Source organism: Microtus oregoni, unplaced genomic scaffold, assembly GCF_018167655.1.
Source record: "Microtus oregoni isolate MIOR12 unplaced genomic scaffold, Mior012 000031F_ref0000149, whole genome shotgun sequence".
Taxonomy (NCBI): domain Eukaryota; kingdom Metazoa; phylum Chordata; class Mammalia; order Rodentia; family Cricetidae; genus Microtus; species Microtus oregoni.
In genome coordinates this window covers 27,123,756-27,140,345 of record NW_024543090.1, presented here as the reverse complement: position 1 = coordinate 27,140,345, position 16,590 = coordinate 27,123,756, and the positions used below count along the sequence as shown (strand labels likewise).

The 16,590-nt window shown below is 41.4% G+C and overlaps 2 protein-coding genes across 4 annotated transcripts in view; one reads left to right on the top strand and one right to left on the bottom strand.

Moving 5' to 3' along the window:
* Galk2 (galactokinase 2) overlaps nucleotides 1–4,843 on the bottom strand; it is a 127,003-nt gene extending 122,160 nt beyond the window's left edge. The window contains exon 1 of one of the 2 annotated variants that reach the window (XM_041678868.1): nucleotides 4,673–4,843. In XM_041678868.1, the coding sequence (XP_041534802.1) occupies nucleotides 4,673–4,692 (20 nt within the window). In that variant the 5' untranslated portion in view covers nucleotides 4,693–4,843. The remainder of the gene's footprint in view (nucleotides 1–4,672) is intronic. The other variant, XM_041678869.1, reaches the window with a different exon arrangement.
* A 136-nt stretch (nucleotides 4,844–4,979) lies between these two features.
* Cops2 (COP9 signalosome subunit 2) overlaps nucleotides 4,980–16,590 on the top strand; it is a 29,117-nt gene continuing 17,506 nt past the window's right edge. For both annotated transcript variants that reach the window (XM_041679062.1, XM_041679061.1), the window contains exons 1-3: nucleotides 4,980–5,113; nucleotides 14,213–14,326; nucleotides 15,551–15,628. In XM_041679062.1, the coding sequence (XP_041534996.1) occupies nucleotides 5,060–5,113; nucleotides 14,213–14,326; nucleotides 15,551–15,628 (246 nt within the window). In that variant the 5' untranslated portion in view covers nucleotides 4,980–5,059. The remainder of the gene's footprint in view (nucleotides 5,114–14,212; nucleotides 14,327–15,550; nucleotides 15,629–16,590) is intronic.

Here is a 16,590-nt window from a genome sequence, read left to right as displayed (position 1 = left end):
AGAAGGCATGGATGACAGGCCATCTTGGAATCAGTCTACCACATTACTCAGGAGAAATGAAACATGCTCACACAATAACATGCACACAAATGTTCACAGCAATTTTATTTATATTAACCACGAGCTAAAAAACCCCACATATCCATTAATAAGAAGATAATTATGGGAGATTCAAAAAAAGAACATACGGCAATAAATTCAAACAACCAACTGATGCAAGCAACAACATAGATTTTAAAAAGCCAGCTTAACTTTCTATAACACAGATAAATTACACCTCAATAAATATGTTTTAAAAATATTTGGGGAATTATTTATAAAGCAATAAAATAATTATGAAAATAGTCAACAGTACGGATAAAAAATAAATAAAAATAAAAATATCTGGGGGCCAATGAGATGGTCAGTGGGTAAAGGCTCTTGTCTCAAAAGCCTGACTAGCAGAGTTCAGTCCCTGGGAACATGTAAAGGTGGAGGAGACAACTGACCCCGCACAGATGCCCCAGACAAATTCAACAGACACACCATACACAGGCACACAATTAAAACAAAGTTTAAGGGACGGTGGAAAAGGCTCAGTGGTTAGGAGCATTTGCTGCTGTTGGAGAGGACCCAGTGTTCATGACAAAGAGGTACCTATGACTTCCAAATCTTGGGAGACCCAATACCTCTGACATCTGCACACTCATGTGCAGACACATACACATAATTTAAAATAAAAAATTAGATTCTTAATAAAAATAAAATTAAAAACTTAAAACATAACATCTACATTAAACAAGAGCAACCCATTTAAAAAATGATCAATTACTTATTACTGAATAAAATATCTAATAATAGCACTTGTCAAGTTGTCAGATTGGGCTTAATAAACCTGAGTGTCACCAAGGAAATGCAAAGCTCAAATTTTAGTTGCCATTTTCTTTGTATTTCTAGGTATCAAATTACTCATCTTTTCTCATTATATGAGTAAGGCATTACAATAAAAAATGGCAAATTATGCAGATAAATGCACTGTAAATCGGCATGCCATTTTATAAATGTAAACAATTAGCATAGCAAATAATCACTGTCCTATCATTTGTATTTAAAAATTATGCACGAATAAAACTCTTAACTGTCTTGAGATTTGGGAAAAGGATAGGCACTGGTAGAGTAACTGATTTATCACCCTAAGCTCTCAGAGCAGTGAGTGCTATGGACTCCTGTGCTATCAGGAGGCGCCTAAGGCCTGACCAGTCCCAATGCACTGGAATGGACAGTCAGTCACCACACTGGGCCTGACCCGTCCCAATGCACTGGGTGGACACTCAGTCACCACACTAGGCCTGACCCATCCCAATGCACTGGGTGGACAGTCAGTCACCACACTGGGCCTGACCCGTCCCAATGCACTGAGTGGACAGTCAGTCACCACAGTAGGCCTGACCCGTCCCAATGCACTGGAATGGACACTCAGTCACCACAGTAGGCCTGACCCGTCCCAATGCACTGGAATGGACACTCAGTCACCACAGTAGGCCTGACCCGTCCCAATGCACTGGAATGGACACTCAGTCACCACACTGGGCCTGACCTGTCCCAATGCACTGGGTGGACAGTCAGTCACCACAGTAGGCCTGACCCGTCCCAATGCACTGGGGTGGACACTCAGTCACCACACTGGGCCTGACCTGTCCCAATGCACTGGGTGGACACTCAGTCACCACACTAGGCCTGACCCGTCCCAATGCACTGGAATGGACAGTCAGTCACCACACTGGGCCTGACCCGTCCCAATGCACTGAGTGGACAGTCAGTCACCACAGTAGGCCTGACCCGTCCCAATGCACTGGAATGGACACTCAGTCACCACAGTAGGCCTGACCCGTCCCAGTGCACTGGGGTGGACACTCAGTCACCACACTGGGCCTGACCCGTCCCAATGCACTGGGGTGGACACTCAGTCACCACAGTAGGCCTGACCCGTCCCAATGCACTGGGGTGGACACTCAGTCACCACACTAGGCCTGACCCGTCCCAATGCACTGGAATGGACACTCAGTCACCACAGTAGGCCTGACCCGTCCCAATGCACTGGAGTGGACACTCAGTCACCACAGTAGGCCTAACCCGTCCCAATGCACTGGAATGGACACTCAGTCACCACACTGGGCCTGACCCGTCCCAATGCACTGGGGTGGACAGTCAGTCACCACACTAGGCCTGACCCGTCCCAATGCACTGGAATGGACACTCAGTCACCACACTAGGCCTGACCCATCCCAATGCACTGGAATAGACAGTCAGTCAACACACTAGGCCTGACCCGTCCCAATGCACTGGAATGGACAGTCAGTTACCACACTAGGCCTGACCTGTCCCAATGCACTGGGGTGGACAGTCAGTCACCACAGTAGGCCTGACCCGTCCCAATGCACTGGGGTGGACAGTCGGTCACCACAGTAGGCCTGACCCGTCCCAATGCACTGGAATGTACACTCAGTCACCACACTAGGCCTGACCCGTCCCAATGCACTGGGTGGACACTCAGTCACCACAGTAGGCCTGACCCGTCCCAATGCACTGGAATGGACACTCAGTCACCACACTAGGCCTGACCCGTCCCAATGCACTGGAATGGACACTCAGTCACCACAGTAGGCCTGACCCGTCCCAATGCACTGGAATGGACACTCAGTCACCACACTAGGCCTGACCCGTCCCAATGCACTGGGATGGACAGTCAGTCACCACACTAGGCCTGACCCGTCCCAATGCACTGGAATAGACAGTCAGTCACCACACTAGGCCTGACCCGTCCCAATGCACTGGAATAGACAGTCAGTCACCACACTAGGCCTGACCCGTCCCAATGCACTGGAATAGACAGTCAGTCAACACACTAGGCCTGACCCGTCCCAATGCACTGGAATGGACAGTCAGTTACCACACTAGGCCTGACCTGTCCCAGTGCACTGGGGTGGACAGTCAGTCACCACATGGGCCTGACCTGTCCCAACATACTGGGGTGGACACTCAGTCAACAAACACACTTATTGAAAAGCTTTGCTTTGTTCTAAAATCACATGTACAGATTCATGCAGTACTTTTGGAAAATTTTTGTTTCTAAGATGATTAAAGGACATTCCAAACCCAAATGTTTATATTCAGTAGAGGAATTTTGAGCAAAGACTGGAAATTAAATGCTATCAGAGGGTTATCGGTCTACTTTGTAATGATTATGCTGTGTTTGCATAAGAGAATGTCCTCAATTTTAGGCAATGCACATAGCTGTACAATAATGTGTTGTTTTAGATGCATCCTTCAGTTGACCTACGAAATACACAACATTAAGGCTGATAATTGGTATATTTGTGTCCACTACTCCATCCTTTCAAATGTATTTTAAATCTGGAATTCCTCATGATAAAATGTTAAGAGGAAAAGGCTATTAGAAAACTATGTGGTTACAGGTAGGGGGATACTATTGTTAGAAAAACCAGGACCAAAAGGATGGTTACTTTTGTAAACTAGGCAGAAATTTCTTCTTGCAATATTTTCCTAATTTTCCTAATTCCTGGGACAGGTCAGGCCTAGTGTGGTAACAAGTGTCAGGCTAGAGGAGTCGTTCAGTAATGGAGCATCTACCTGACACAAGGCTGAGTTCTCTCCTCAGTTCAAAAGATACAACAGAAAGAAAGAAAGCAATGTTAACGATATTCAAAGCAAAATTGTTTGAAGACTCATTTTTGTAACATTCTGAAAGTATAGCAATAAATTTGTTCACAGTACGTTCAATATAGAAGTAACACAATCACTGTCATGCCTGTTTCTTGACGTGTCTTCTCACAAGATTTTCAGAACCAAGTCATTCCTGGCCTAGAAACAAAAACAAAATGATCCTGTTCCCCAGGGGATTCAGATGAAAACTGGTAATATCAGAAGTTACTGGAGCACACCCAAGCTGGGGATTTGAGGATTCAACACGATGGCGTGAATGTTAATGCTAAACTGTGCTCAACACCAGCTGGACCAGATGAAGATAAAAGTTCTTTACCTCTGGAGGTTTGGGTGTGTTGAGCTGATCTGTTCAGATACACAATCGGGCAAAATTCCTAAGATTATATCCATTTTATAACTATAGCATTTGTGGAATGAAGTGTACAGAATTTGGAGGGTTATGTCAAAAAATAAACAAATAGGCCGGGCGGTGGTGGCGCACGCCTTTAATCCCAGCACTTGGGAGGCAGAGGCAGGTGGATCTCTGTGAGTTCAAGGCCAGCCTGGTCTACAAGAGCTAGTTACAGGACAGGCTCCAAAACCACAGAGAAACCCTGTCTTGAAAAAGCAAAAAAATTAAAAAAATTAAAAAAATAAACAAATATACAAAACAGAACCCAGGGTTTGCCTTATTTTAAATTTTTCATTCTGAACTCTAATGGTTTTATATAACACATTTTTAAAAAGCTTGTCATCAACGGTTACTATAATTTGATCCTGAAAGTAGTTAATACCCGTTCGATTCATTAAATAATTGAGTAACTGATTCATGCATACCTAAATTGGGATACCCACAAATTTTTTTGTCAGCTACAATTATAAAATTACGTGAAAATTGTGTTGCTGTAAATACACCCAGCGTAAGGTTTGGAATAAAAATACACAGATAACGATGGTATAGGCACACTACCTGTCATATAGGACGGGCATGTTTCATTAGAAAGAGACGGTTCCAGAGTCCCAGGCAAGGAAAGAGACTGTTGCCTCACTTAGGACGCTGGAATCTGCTAGAAGGTTTCCGAAGCCCCTCAGACGGGACCCGCAGCGCCCGATTTCCCAGTTGCTATGCTTAGTTGCTAAAGCACCAACTGTCGCGCAGGAAGAGCGAACTGTGCGCTCCTTTTGGGCGCCGTGTAAATTGTCTCAAGAGCGAGCTCTTTGGTTCCGGAATGCGCATATCTTCCCTCGGAGAAACCGGAAGGCGGGGAGAACCAGGAGTGACGCTCCTGGGCCGCGGAGGACTGTGGGAGGAGGCTGTCTCTAATTTCTCCTCCTCCCCTCCCCCCCTCCGGCCAAGATGTCTGACATGGAGGATGATTTCATGTGCGATGATGAGGAGGACTACGACCTGGTGAGGCGCGGGGAGCGGGCCCAGGGCTGGAAGTGGGGTGTGGCGGCGGGGCCGAGACCGAGGGGCTGCAACTTTCCCCCGGAGCGCGGCGGCCCCGGTCCGCCCTGCACGGTGACGGGGTTCTCTCCTCGCCGGGCGCCGCGGGCCTATCGGGCCTGGGAAGAGAGGGAGGGGGGCGGCGGTCGGCCCAGGCCTCGGGGTCCGGGAAGGGCGCAGGTGGCCGGCCGCGGCCGGTTCTCGACGCCTCCCTGCCGGCCGCCGAGTCGCTGGGACCCGGCGCTGAGGTCTGGGTCCCCGCAGGCCCACCTCTTCTTCACCCTGGACCTCAGCCGGTGCCAGATGCTGGGAGGCTGGAAACTAGGAGGGGGGCGTCCATCCTGCTCCCAGACTTGGCTGCGAAACTCGGGAGGCTCCCGAAAACAGCTTAAGAGATTCATCCAGGGTCAGTTTGGGTCCCAGGTAAAGGTTCAGAGCAAAAATAGAAGCGGAGAAAGTAGTTAAACTGCTTGTTCTGTTCTCTAAAAAATGACAAGCTGAGAAGGGTTTGCTTTTTGTTTGCTTGGGCTGAGGAGAGGCGAGGATTAAGGGAATTGGAACCAATGACTTTTTTCCTTGATTTAAGAAATTTCCCAGCGTCGGTGTTTGAATCAACAGGATAGAAGTAAACAAACTTGCCTAGTTTGAGGATGTGATTTCTTTTTTATTTATGGTTTAATTTGTAAATGAACCTACAGGTTTTTAAAGCTGAACCCTTGTTTATTATTATGTTGGTAGTCAAAAAACGTACATCTGTGTGAGAATTGGGAGCCATGCTCTTGAGCCCCTTGTTATGGTCAGTTTTGCTTCTTAATTGAGAAGCATTTTGTTTGGTCCTTGGGAATTACGGTGATGTCGCATTTTGGTAAAGTTGTCGAGTAGATGCTTGGAGAAGTCTGGTTCATTTTTTAATGTTCCACAGCCTCAGAGCGTGAATATTTGGGGTTTGAGTTACTGTGTGACTTCTTTGTATGGGTGAATCCGTAAATCATTTCCAAGGTTTTTTTAAAAAAAATTTTGCATTTTACAGAAGGGCATATTTTGCAAAAAGAAGAGGGAAATGCTGCGACTGGAGAGTCATAGTAGATATTTTAGTATTTGCTTAAATGTAGCATTTTGTTGTGTTTGTTCATGCGTGAGGCAGTACCTAAGGGGATACCTCCAGCTCCTTAATATGTTACTTGTGATAACTAAACTTTCCTCTCTTGTTTTGCTTTTATTTCTATTGCAGGTAGTTTTTAAATTGTCAAGTGTTTCTTTCGGATGTTTGTAATTTTAACTTGTCGTGTTTTTAAAAGCTTTTATTTCCATTCCTGATAATAATCTGTTAAGTACACGAATTTTTTAATGAGTGACTATTCACTAGGACTAACTTGAAGATACAATATAGGAATGAAGACGAGACTCTTATGAAATACTCTATTAGACTTCACTAGTTTGTGAATGTTTTCTGTTAAGGTCTCACATGTAGCCATGGCTTGCTTGGCACTCAGTCTTGCTTCCCAGGTGTTGGAAGTAAAGGCATGCATCACCACACCCGGCTTTGGAAGCTTTTTAATTAGACATATAGTGTTTGTACTTGGCTGCTTCCCTGCTTTTCAAGGCCTACTACATGCACAGTATAATAAAGCTAAGTATGCAGTTGCTTCAGCTGTTAAAAACATTAACAGAAAGAGTTAAGATTTTTACACTATTGCAAAATTAAATTAGATATTGATTTTTTTTCTTCCTCAATCATTCTTTTAAAAAGTTCTTATCCATTCCTCATATAGATACCATCCTAGATTCCCAGTCACATGTCTAGTGGGAACTGTTATACTCCTTTTACTAACAGTTAAATTTTAGTAGCATGACATCTTTCACATAATTTCTTTACATTTACTAGTCGGTATCCTTTAATCAGAATGTGTTTAAAAGGATAAGAACGACTGCCATTCCACAGCTGGTAGAGATGTTTTTCTTTTATTTGAGTAATTATTTTGCCTATATCTTTTTATGTTTCTTTTTTAGAAAGTCTACAGAAGTCACATGCTGTCTTAAGGAGGTTTCTCTCTACCTTTTCTTTTTTTTTTTTTTTTTTTTTTTTTTTTTTTTTTTTTTTTTTTTGGTTTTTCGAGACAGGGTTTCTCTGTGGCTTTGGAGCCTGTCCTGGAACTAGCTCTGTAGACCAGGCTGGTCTCGAACTCACAGAGATCCGCCTGCCTCTGCCTCCCGAGTGCTGGGATTAAAGGCGTGCGCCACCATCGCCCGGCACTACCTTTTCTTTTTAAGACAGAGTCTTACTAGTTTGCCCAGGCTGGCTCTGAACTTAGAGGATGGCAGGCTTGCAGCACCAGGCCAACCTAGAATCTTTTTTCTTTCCCTCTTTTTTTTAAATGTGTTTGCTAAAATAAAAATTGGCTATCTCTATTTTATTTGTTAAGTGGAGCTGGAGATATAACTCACTTGCTAGAGTGCTGCAATCACATTTCAAAAGCCCCAGGTTTGGCTTTTAGCACCACATGGACTAGATGTGGTAGCATACTTTTATCATCCTACATCACTTGGGTGGTAAAGAGAGGCAGAAGGAGAAGAGGCTCAAGGGCATTCTTGGCTACATACTGAGTTGGAGGCTGGACTGGACTACATGATTCTGTTTGAATTAACTCATTAATTAAAATGTTTGTAGGCAGATTTTTCTTTGGGCCACAAGCTCACAAAATACAAGGAGACTTACTAATTATGAAAACTTGGTCTTTAGCTTAGCCTTATTTTCAACTAGTTCATATAACTTGAATTAACCCATATTTTTATTAATCTTGTTCTATCCTGTGGCTTCTGTCTCTATCCCATTTTGTGTGTTTGACTCATTTCAGTTCTGGCCGGCATCTGTTTGACTCATTCCAGTTCTGGCTGGCATCTCTCGGGTGCCTAGATTCATCTGGAGTTAGCTCTCTCTGCCTGGAAGTCCTGCCTGTCTCTCCTACTTAGTTACTGGCTGAACAGCTTTTCATTACACCAGTGACAGCAATAATCTTTACACAGTGTACAAATGCCCACAACAAATGTTAATAGCACTATGAGCATTTCTGACCAGAGTGATACTCAGGATGTCTTTATCTTTTGTCCACAGATATTTTAATGCCTTAAACCACCTTTTGTATTAGCAAGGTATAGTGGAAATAGATGGCCAGGAACGGTCCTGAAAATTAAGAATCTGTCTCCATACTATTTTTACTTAATGTGTATGAGTGTTTTATCTGTGTATGAGTGCATGCCTGAGTACTGAGAACCTGCCTGGTGCCCAAGGAGGTTAGAAGAGGGTGTCAAATCCCTTGGAACTAAGGTACAGATGTTTGTGAGCCAGTGAGCCACAAACATGGGTCCTCTGCAAGAGCAGTAAGTGCTCAACCCTTGAATTATCTCTTCAGTCCCTTCCATACTATTTTTGTTTAAACTGGTAAATAATGATTTATGTCCAGTACTTAAAAGAGCAAAGAATAAATGTAAAAGTTCAGTACACTTGACCTCTTATTTTTTGCTGTCTTTTTTATTTTAATTATTGGCAAAAGTGGGCATTTTCTAAGCAGTATTAACCCATGTAGTGTTAGTTGTAGAGGTAAGAGATAGTACTAGCAAGATATAGACCACTTTTGACCATTGAGTCAACAATTGATAGAGTAGTATAATTAAGTACTTTAACAATTGTACCATAAAGTTACTTAGTGCTTCTAATAATATTTCTTGCATGTTTAAATTTTCATTTCCGTACTTATGTGTGCCATGATGCACATGTAGATTTCAGAGGACAACTGGGGAAGTTGTTTCTCTCCTACCACTGATCCATCTAACAGTTATAGAAATAATTTAAGCAAACTGACTTTATTTCCAAAGTTATTCTCTAAAATTCTGTTCTATAGTCAGGATATATTTGAGTGTAATTATTTAAATGAATTACATGGAAACTACTGTCTTTAAGATAGAATAGTTTCACCAAACTGTGAGTCTCATGTTTCCTTGGTCTAACTCATAGTTGGCATTCGTGAACGAATAGTTATTGGTGGTTTTTCTCTAGGCTTAATATATTTTAATGCCCTCAGATTTTGCTTTTTGTGTCTGTTTGGGTGGAGGATGAGATTTAGCCACAGATTATATCCAACAGAATCTCTTGCCATGGATACGCTTGCATGCACAGACCTAAAATTTTGTACACAGTCTTCATCTGCCCAGTTCTTATTACACCCTCATAAGCAACTATGTTAAACATCTGTGTCTCCTTCATTTATTTAATCAGGATATAGTTTATGTATTACTGAGATGCAAATTTACTTTTATAAATATTTTTACAAGTATTGTATTTACTTAGTGTGCTACATCGTGCCCGAGGAGGTCAATAGACAATGTGTGGGAGCCTGTTCTTTCCCACTATGTGGATTTAAGCTAAAATCCCAGTTGTCAAGCTTATCAGCAAGCACCTTTACCTACTGAGCCTTTTTGCCAGTTCACTGCTCTTTTTACAGCTCCAGAGATGATGTGGCGGTACTGTATTTTGTTTGACTGCTTTCCTGTTGGTAACAATTTGGCCTGTTTTTAGTCTGCAATATTGTTTTTGTAAAAAAGAAAACTGAGGCTAGAAAAGATGACTCAGAGGTTAAGAACACTGGTTGCTCTTCTAGAGAACCTGAGTTCTATTCCCAGCACCCATTGGTGGCTTATTACTGTCTATAACTCCAGTTCCTGGGGATCCAATATCTTCTGTCCTCTGCAGCACCAGACATGCACATGGTGCACATGCATACATAAATTCAAACACTCCTACACATAAAATAAATATTTTTTTAAAACTGTAATTGAAAACTATATTGACAAGGTATACTGTTAAACTGGGTAATGCTGTCTTAGGTTAAAAGCAGTTCACTAAAAACAAACACTCCAATAAAGGTAGTTTTCTTCAAAAAGTGTTACTATAGTTCTGGAGAGATGGCTCAGAGGTTAAGAGCATTGCCTGCTCTTTCAAAGGTCCTGAGTTCAATTCCCAGCAACCACTTGGTGGCTCACAACCACCTGTAATAAGGTCTGGTGCCCTCTTCTGGCCTGCAGGCATACATACAGAACATTGTATACATAATAAATAAATTTTTTAAAAGAATCAAATAAAGTAAAATCATTTAAAAAAAAGTGTTACTATAATCCACATCAGTATTGTTGGACACTGCTTCTTAAAGCTACAGTCAAAGACTAATACTGATTTAGAATAAAAGTTTTTGTGAATTTTCAAAAAGACCTATTAGTTTACTGTTATACTTTGTGTAAAGAATTTCAGTTTTAAACAAGAATAACTAGATTAGCAGTTGACAGTTCTTGGTAATGATAAAATTAAATCCATTAATTTTTTGCTTAAATCATCAGTAATAAGCATACATAAATACATTTAGTTCATAATAAAACATTTTAAAAATATATTATAGTAAGTTTGTGAACTCTGAGCATCCAAAATGAATTTGCACTTGGGCATTATATCTCTTATGAATGCCTGGGCGTCAGGGAGAACTGGAAGCCTCCTATAGCCCCCAAACTTAACAGACAAGGGAAAGCATTGGGACAATAACATCCTTAAATCCAAAGAACACATTTGAGAATGAGAACTTGATCGAAGGTCACGTTGATTTTTATCTCTCCATGGAAATTTTATCTAAAAAATGAAAGTCTGGGATGAATAAAAGATGGTTCCTATTTACACCATGGAATACAAATTAGTACGGGTTAACTTGTGTGGCTTTTTTTTTAAAGTTTGGATAGTTGAAACTCAAATGATTAACTAGAATTTTATTATATCTGATACTTTATTAAGGATATTCCCAAATAGACTGAAATTTTGGGTTCTACAAAAAGCATTTCATTGAAACATCTACAAATTGTTATTCACTTGGCAGAAACAAATCAGTTAGCAGTATTTATCTAATTCTCTACTCTGATTATCTTATGTTACCAAGCCATTAGTAATCTTTGTAGTTATCTTTGTTTTCCTTTACCAGTACCTATGAGGTGGTCTTTTTACATTTACATCTTGTGTTCTTAACCACATTCTCTTTCATTTTTCTTCAATCTACTACGTGAGCTCAAGCATCCATTGTCCTAACCCGCTCTTGGCAGTGAAGAGCCAGTGGGCTGCTCTGTGACTAAGAAGGCACACGCGGTATGGCAGGAAATAGAGAGAGCTTCTTCCCAGTCGTGTCACAATTGTCTCAGGGTGTGTGGTAACTCAAGCTAATCTCTTGGGCCTCTAGAGGATTTTCTGTTTCTCACTGTTGGAAAGTCCTTGATTTAGCTCTGCCTGGACTGTCCCTCTTTGCCTTTCCCTTCTTGATCCTAGTCTGATTTTGGTTTTTTGTTTTGTTTTTTATGTTTTCAGCTAAAAGCCAAACTAAATAAATGACCACTGACTCAGAGTCCAGAATCCTACACTTTTGTACTATGGCAGTCACAGTTGTTTTCCTTTCATTTTCAGATTCAGAGTTGCATTCAGGTGGTTTGGGTTGCCAAAAGGTAATTTTTTTTGATACAGCAAGATGAGTTTTGAGTGTAGGACACACACAGATAACAACATCTTCTGTTTTCCACAATTGATTGATAGCTTTGATCTATGGCCATCGATGCTGACATTACTGCTTCACATAAATACATATAAAATGACATAGGTATGTTTTGGTCCGTTTTGGAAATTGCTGAGAAGTCTGCATTGATCCTAAGCCAGAGTTCACTTAATGATTTTTTTTTAATGCAACAAGTTAGTGAATTAAACAGCAATTTTAAAAATCAGAAGTCCTAACAATACAATCCAAATACTAATACTAATTTGATGACTGCAGAGGGATGTCTGTAGAGTAGTACTAAAGACTTTCTTCTCCGTAATTAGACTGTTGGCTTCTATTAGAGCAGAGGACCGTATGTGAGGCGTATACACTACAGTTCATAGCAGGGACTAGTCAAGTCTGAGCCAAGGTGTTTGAGACATTGTTCATTTACATATGCAGTACAAAGTGCCTGTTTTTATGTCCACAGGCCAGGTTGCAGTGGTGTCACTCTGTGTAATCTGGCTAGTGCTGACAGAAATGTTTGGGTTCTTACTAATTTTGTAATTAATGTATTCAGATATCTTTTGCTATTGAATTTTTTGTGGCATCTCCTCATCACATTCAGGTCCCATCCATCTGTTCCTGTGTTGTGTGCCCTGCCCCACCCCCTGGCTGCATTGGATCATAACCCACATTTTAAGAAGCTAGATCCTAGATATCCAGATGAGAAATGTAAAGAGAGGAATAGCATGTCGAGGTGAAGAAGTCTGAGCAGTTGTGGGCAAAGGCCAAGATGGCTGCAGCAGTGGGAAGGGGTGGGGAGTTCTGTAGGAGATGCTGGATATGGGCAGGTGTCAGATTTTTACTACTTTCAACTTAGTTTGTGAGCAACAGGAAGTCATTTTTTATTAAATGTACTAGATAATAGACATTTTGTGCAGATTATCCTTTTTACATGAGGTCGGACTTTAGGGTTAAAAAGGCGACCAGGAGGGCTGGTGTAGCTTGTGGAAGGTAAACTTTCTTTGGTAGAGAAGTGTGTGGCTGAAGAGCAGGAATTGGGAGTGTTGCTGTGAGCGCTTGTTGTGTTGCCTCGTGTTGTGTGCCTCTCTTGCCTGCACTGTGCTCCTTACCTCACCTGTCTTATAGGTAGTGGGCCCGTCTGTCTTTCAAACCCAGCATGGACTGTTACTGTTACAACCTCTGTCACTGTGGTAGACAGTTGGTTTGTTTCTTCTCTAGTAGTTTTTTTTTTTTAAAAAAAAAAAAAACCTTTCTTAGTTTTTCTAAGTGACAAGAGTTAAGAAGAAAAGGAATCATTATGAAATATGTTTACCCAGTCTGGTCTTGTCCCTGAAGGAAGTGTTGCAGTAGAGTTTCAAGTGTTAAGCCTAACTGAACTTAGGTCTTTAGTCTGTGAGAATGAGTGGCGTTTGTGTTCTCATTCTGCAGAGGGCATGCATTACAAGGCCCCTGAAAAGGCCATCTTGAAGTAAGAGCTTCCTAAACGTTGTGCTCAGTGAAACTTCTTCATGCCTCTGCCTTTACAATATTCCATGTGTATTTTTTTTAAGAAATAAACTATATTTGAATTTAAAACAACTCTAATATTTATGTCTTTGTGTTTATTTTCTTTCCCTCCAGTACCGTTCTTTTGATATAAACTTATCCCTTTGTAATGACTTGTAGGTGAGGAGAAAATGATTGTTTTGTGGCCATCTAAAATAATACTTTTGGGCCGGTGAGATGGTTAGCACTTGCCACCACAGAGCCTAACAGCCTGATTTCAATCGTAGAATTTCTGTGGAAGGAGAGGCTCTGACAGGCCATGTTCTGACTTGCACACACACCTGTCAGGCCATCTCCACAGTCCACATAGCTATATACGCTAAGTGGGGGTGGTGCACGCCTTTAATAGCAGCACTCAGGAGGCAGAGGCTGTTGTCTTTCTGAGTTCAAGGCCAGTCTACATAGTGACTCCCAAGACAGCCAGGGCTACAGAGAGAAATTCTGCCTTGAAAAACAAAAAAAGACCAACAAGCAATATAAGCAAAGGTTAAATAGTTAAGATTTTAATGTATTAACGAAGATTACAAAATACTCATCAATTTCACAGAAGTTGTTGGGTTTTTTTTACTTGTTTAATGTGCCTCTGTGTGGTGTGTATGTGTAGTATATGCACATGTGTGAATGGATACATGTGGAAGTGAGAGGATGCTGTCAGGTTTCCTCATCTCACTGAACCTAGGGCTAGACTGGTAGCCACAAGCCCCAGCAATCCTCCTCTCTCTGCCCATTTCACCCCTCCACATGACATAGAATTACAGGCACTTACACAATTATGCCTGGTTCTTTACATTCATGTTGGGAGTTTGAACTCATGTCTTCATGCTTGCATAGAAGCATTTTTTGCTCATACAAAATTTTTTTTTCCTAGCAGCATTCACTTTTTATAGTGCCATTTGTGAGTTTCTTTTTTTCATTTATTATCTCTTTTTCCAATATACAGGAGTACTCTGAAGATAGTAACTCTGAGCCCAATGTGGATTTGGAAAATCAGTACTATAATTCCAAAGCATTGAAAGAAGATGATCCAAAAGCAGCACTGAGCAGCTTTCAAAAGGTTTAGATTTCCAAATGATTTTATGTATTGAAGTTTTGGGGGGGTGTTTGTTTGTTTTTAATGATGCTATATCAGTTACTTTTCTCATTGCTGTGACCAAGTATGTGACCAAAAACAAGGATGGAAGTATTTATTTCTGTTCACTCTAGGATATCCCTCATAGCAGGGAAGCCATATTGGCCAGAGCATGTCACTGGGATTCTTCCAACTCAGTAGACCAGTGTGAATGAGAATGGCCCTCATGGGCTCATATGTTTGAATGTTTGGTCCCCACTTGGGGACTCTTGGGTAGGATTAAGTGGTATGGCCTTGGAGGAGGAAGTGTGTCACTGGGGGTGGGCTTTGAGGTTCCAAAAGTACATGCCATCCCCAATATCTCTTTCTCTCTGCCTCCTGCTTGGGGATCAAGGTGAGGTTTCAGCTGTCCTGCCTCCATGCCCTCATTCCACTACCATAGACTCTAACCCTCTGAAACAGTACACCCAAATTAAACACTTCATTCTGTAAGTTGCCTTGAGCATGGTGTCTTACAACAGCAGTAGAAAGGCAACTAAGACACCAAGAAGCAGGGAGAGAGTCTGGGGCCTGAAGAAGAATTGGGTTACAGCTCCCCAGGCAAGTTCCAGTGGTTCACTTCCTCTGGCTAAGCTCTACCCTCCCAAGACGGCACCATCAGTTAGGGACCAAGTGTCAAACACATGAGGAGGCATTTTATTTCCAAACCATAGCATGTGCACTGAATCCAAAGTAATTTGTTTCAGAAATGTGTGTCTGGTATTTGTGATAATTCAGTCAGGATTGCATTGTGGATAAGCATGTATTTCAGAAAGGCTTCCTATTGTCTTTTCTAATGACGCCATTGGTGAAGTAGGGTCCTTGTCCTGAAAACCAAACTAGAGAAACAATCTCGTGGTCAGCACTATTATTCCTTTAATCTTGTTGATTCTGGGAATAGATCACATTGATTTCTTGACTTCTGAACAGTGGTGGCTTTTACTAAAGATTCAGGTAGGGGAATCCTTTCTGAGCCTGCATAATCAAGTAAGTCCTTTTATGTGACAGAGCTCAAGAGTCAGCTCACTTACCCAAGGATCCCAAGAAGTCTCTCTCTCAATATTTTTAAAAATTACATTGACAATTAGTGAAATTTTTCATGAATAGCTTATAGAAATTAATTAAAGACTGATACCTTGGTTGTCCATTCTAAAACTCTTTCTGTTTTAGGTTTTGGAGCTCGAAGGTGAGAAGGGAGAATGGGGGTTCAAAGCACTGAAACAGATGATCAAGATTAACTTCAAGTTGGTAAGATTTACTGTTAGAGAAATTAAACTCACCTGAGTAACTGCATGCAAGCCTCCTGCAGCATACCCCGTACGTCTCCTCCTTTGAAGTCATTACATTGGCATCTGTCCATGTGTGGACTGCATATCATCTATGTCCACATATGATACCACGTCTGTGTTTGACTGTGGTGTCATTTCCCATCCTTAATAACACTGGCTCCTTGAGCCTCTCCTACAGAAACTATCAGTAAAATGTTTGAGCTCAAGTCTTTGACCCCAAATATCAGAACCATTCAAAACATGTGCACTGTTAATATTTTATATATGTAACTTAAATCTAGCTAACAAAGGAAACATCTGTGTTGCATCTACCCTTTCTGGTTCTACTTTTGCACAAAGCCCCTATGCTTTCTGTTTATTTTTATAGTGATATTACACCAGTGTTTTCTACATTTAAATTAATGACCTAGGGAAATATGGAAGAAGCAGCAGGTGACTAATACCAGATTTGAATTAACAAAAAAATAGGATAACATTAAATGCTGAATGTCAACTTTTTTTGATTTGTTTATTTTTAAAACAGGTTTCTTTATTTAGCCCTGGCTGTCCTGGAACTCACTCTGTAGATCAGGCTAGCCTTGAATTTAGAGATCTGTCTGCCTCTGCCTCCCAAGTGCTAGGATTAAAGGCTTATGCCACCACCACCTGGCTTGAATGTCAATTTTTAAGGTGCTGTAATTTGTTTTGTTTTGGTTTTTTTTGTTTGTTTGTTTGTTTTTTTGGTTTTTCGAGACAGGGTTTCTCTGTGGCTTTGGAGCCTGTCCTGGAACTAGCTCTGTAGACCAGGCTGGTCTCAAACTCACAGAGATCCGCCTGCCTCTGCCTCCCGAGTGCTGGGATTAAAGGCGTGCGCCACCACCACCCGGCCAGGTGCTGTAATTTGTAAGAAAACATGATTCCTTTAAAACTTGCTATCTTCAC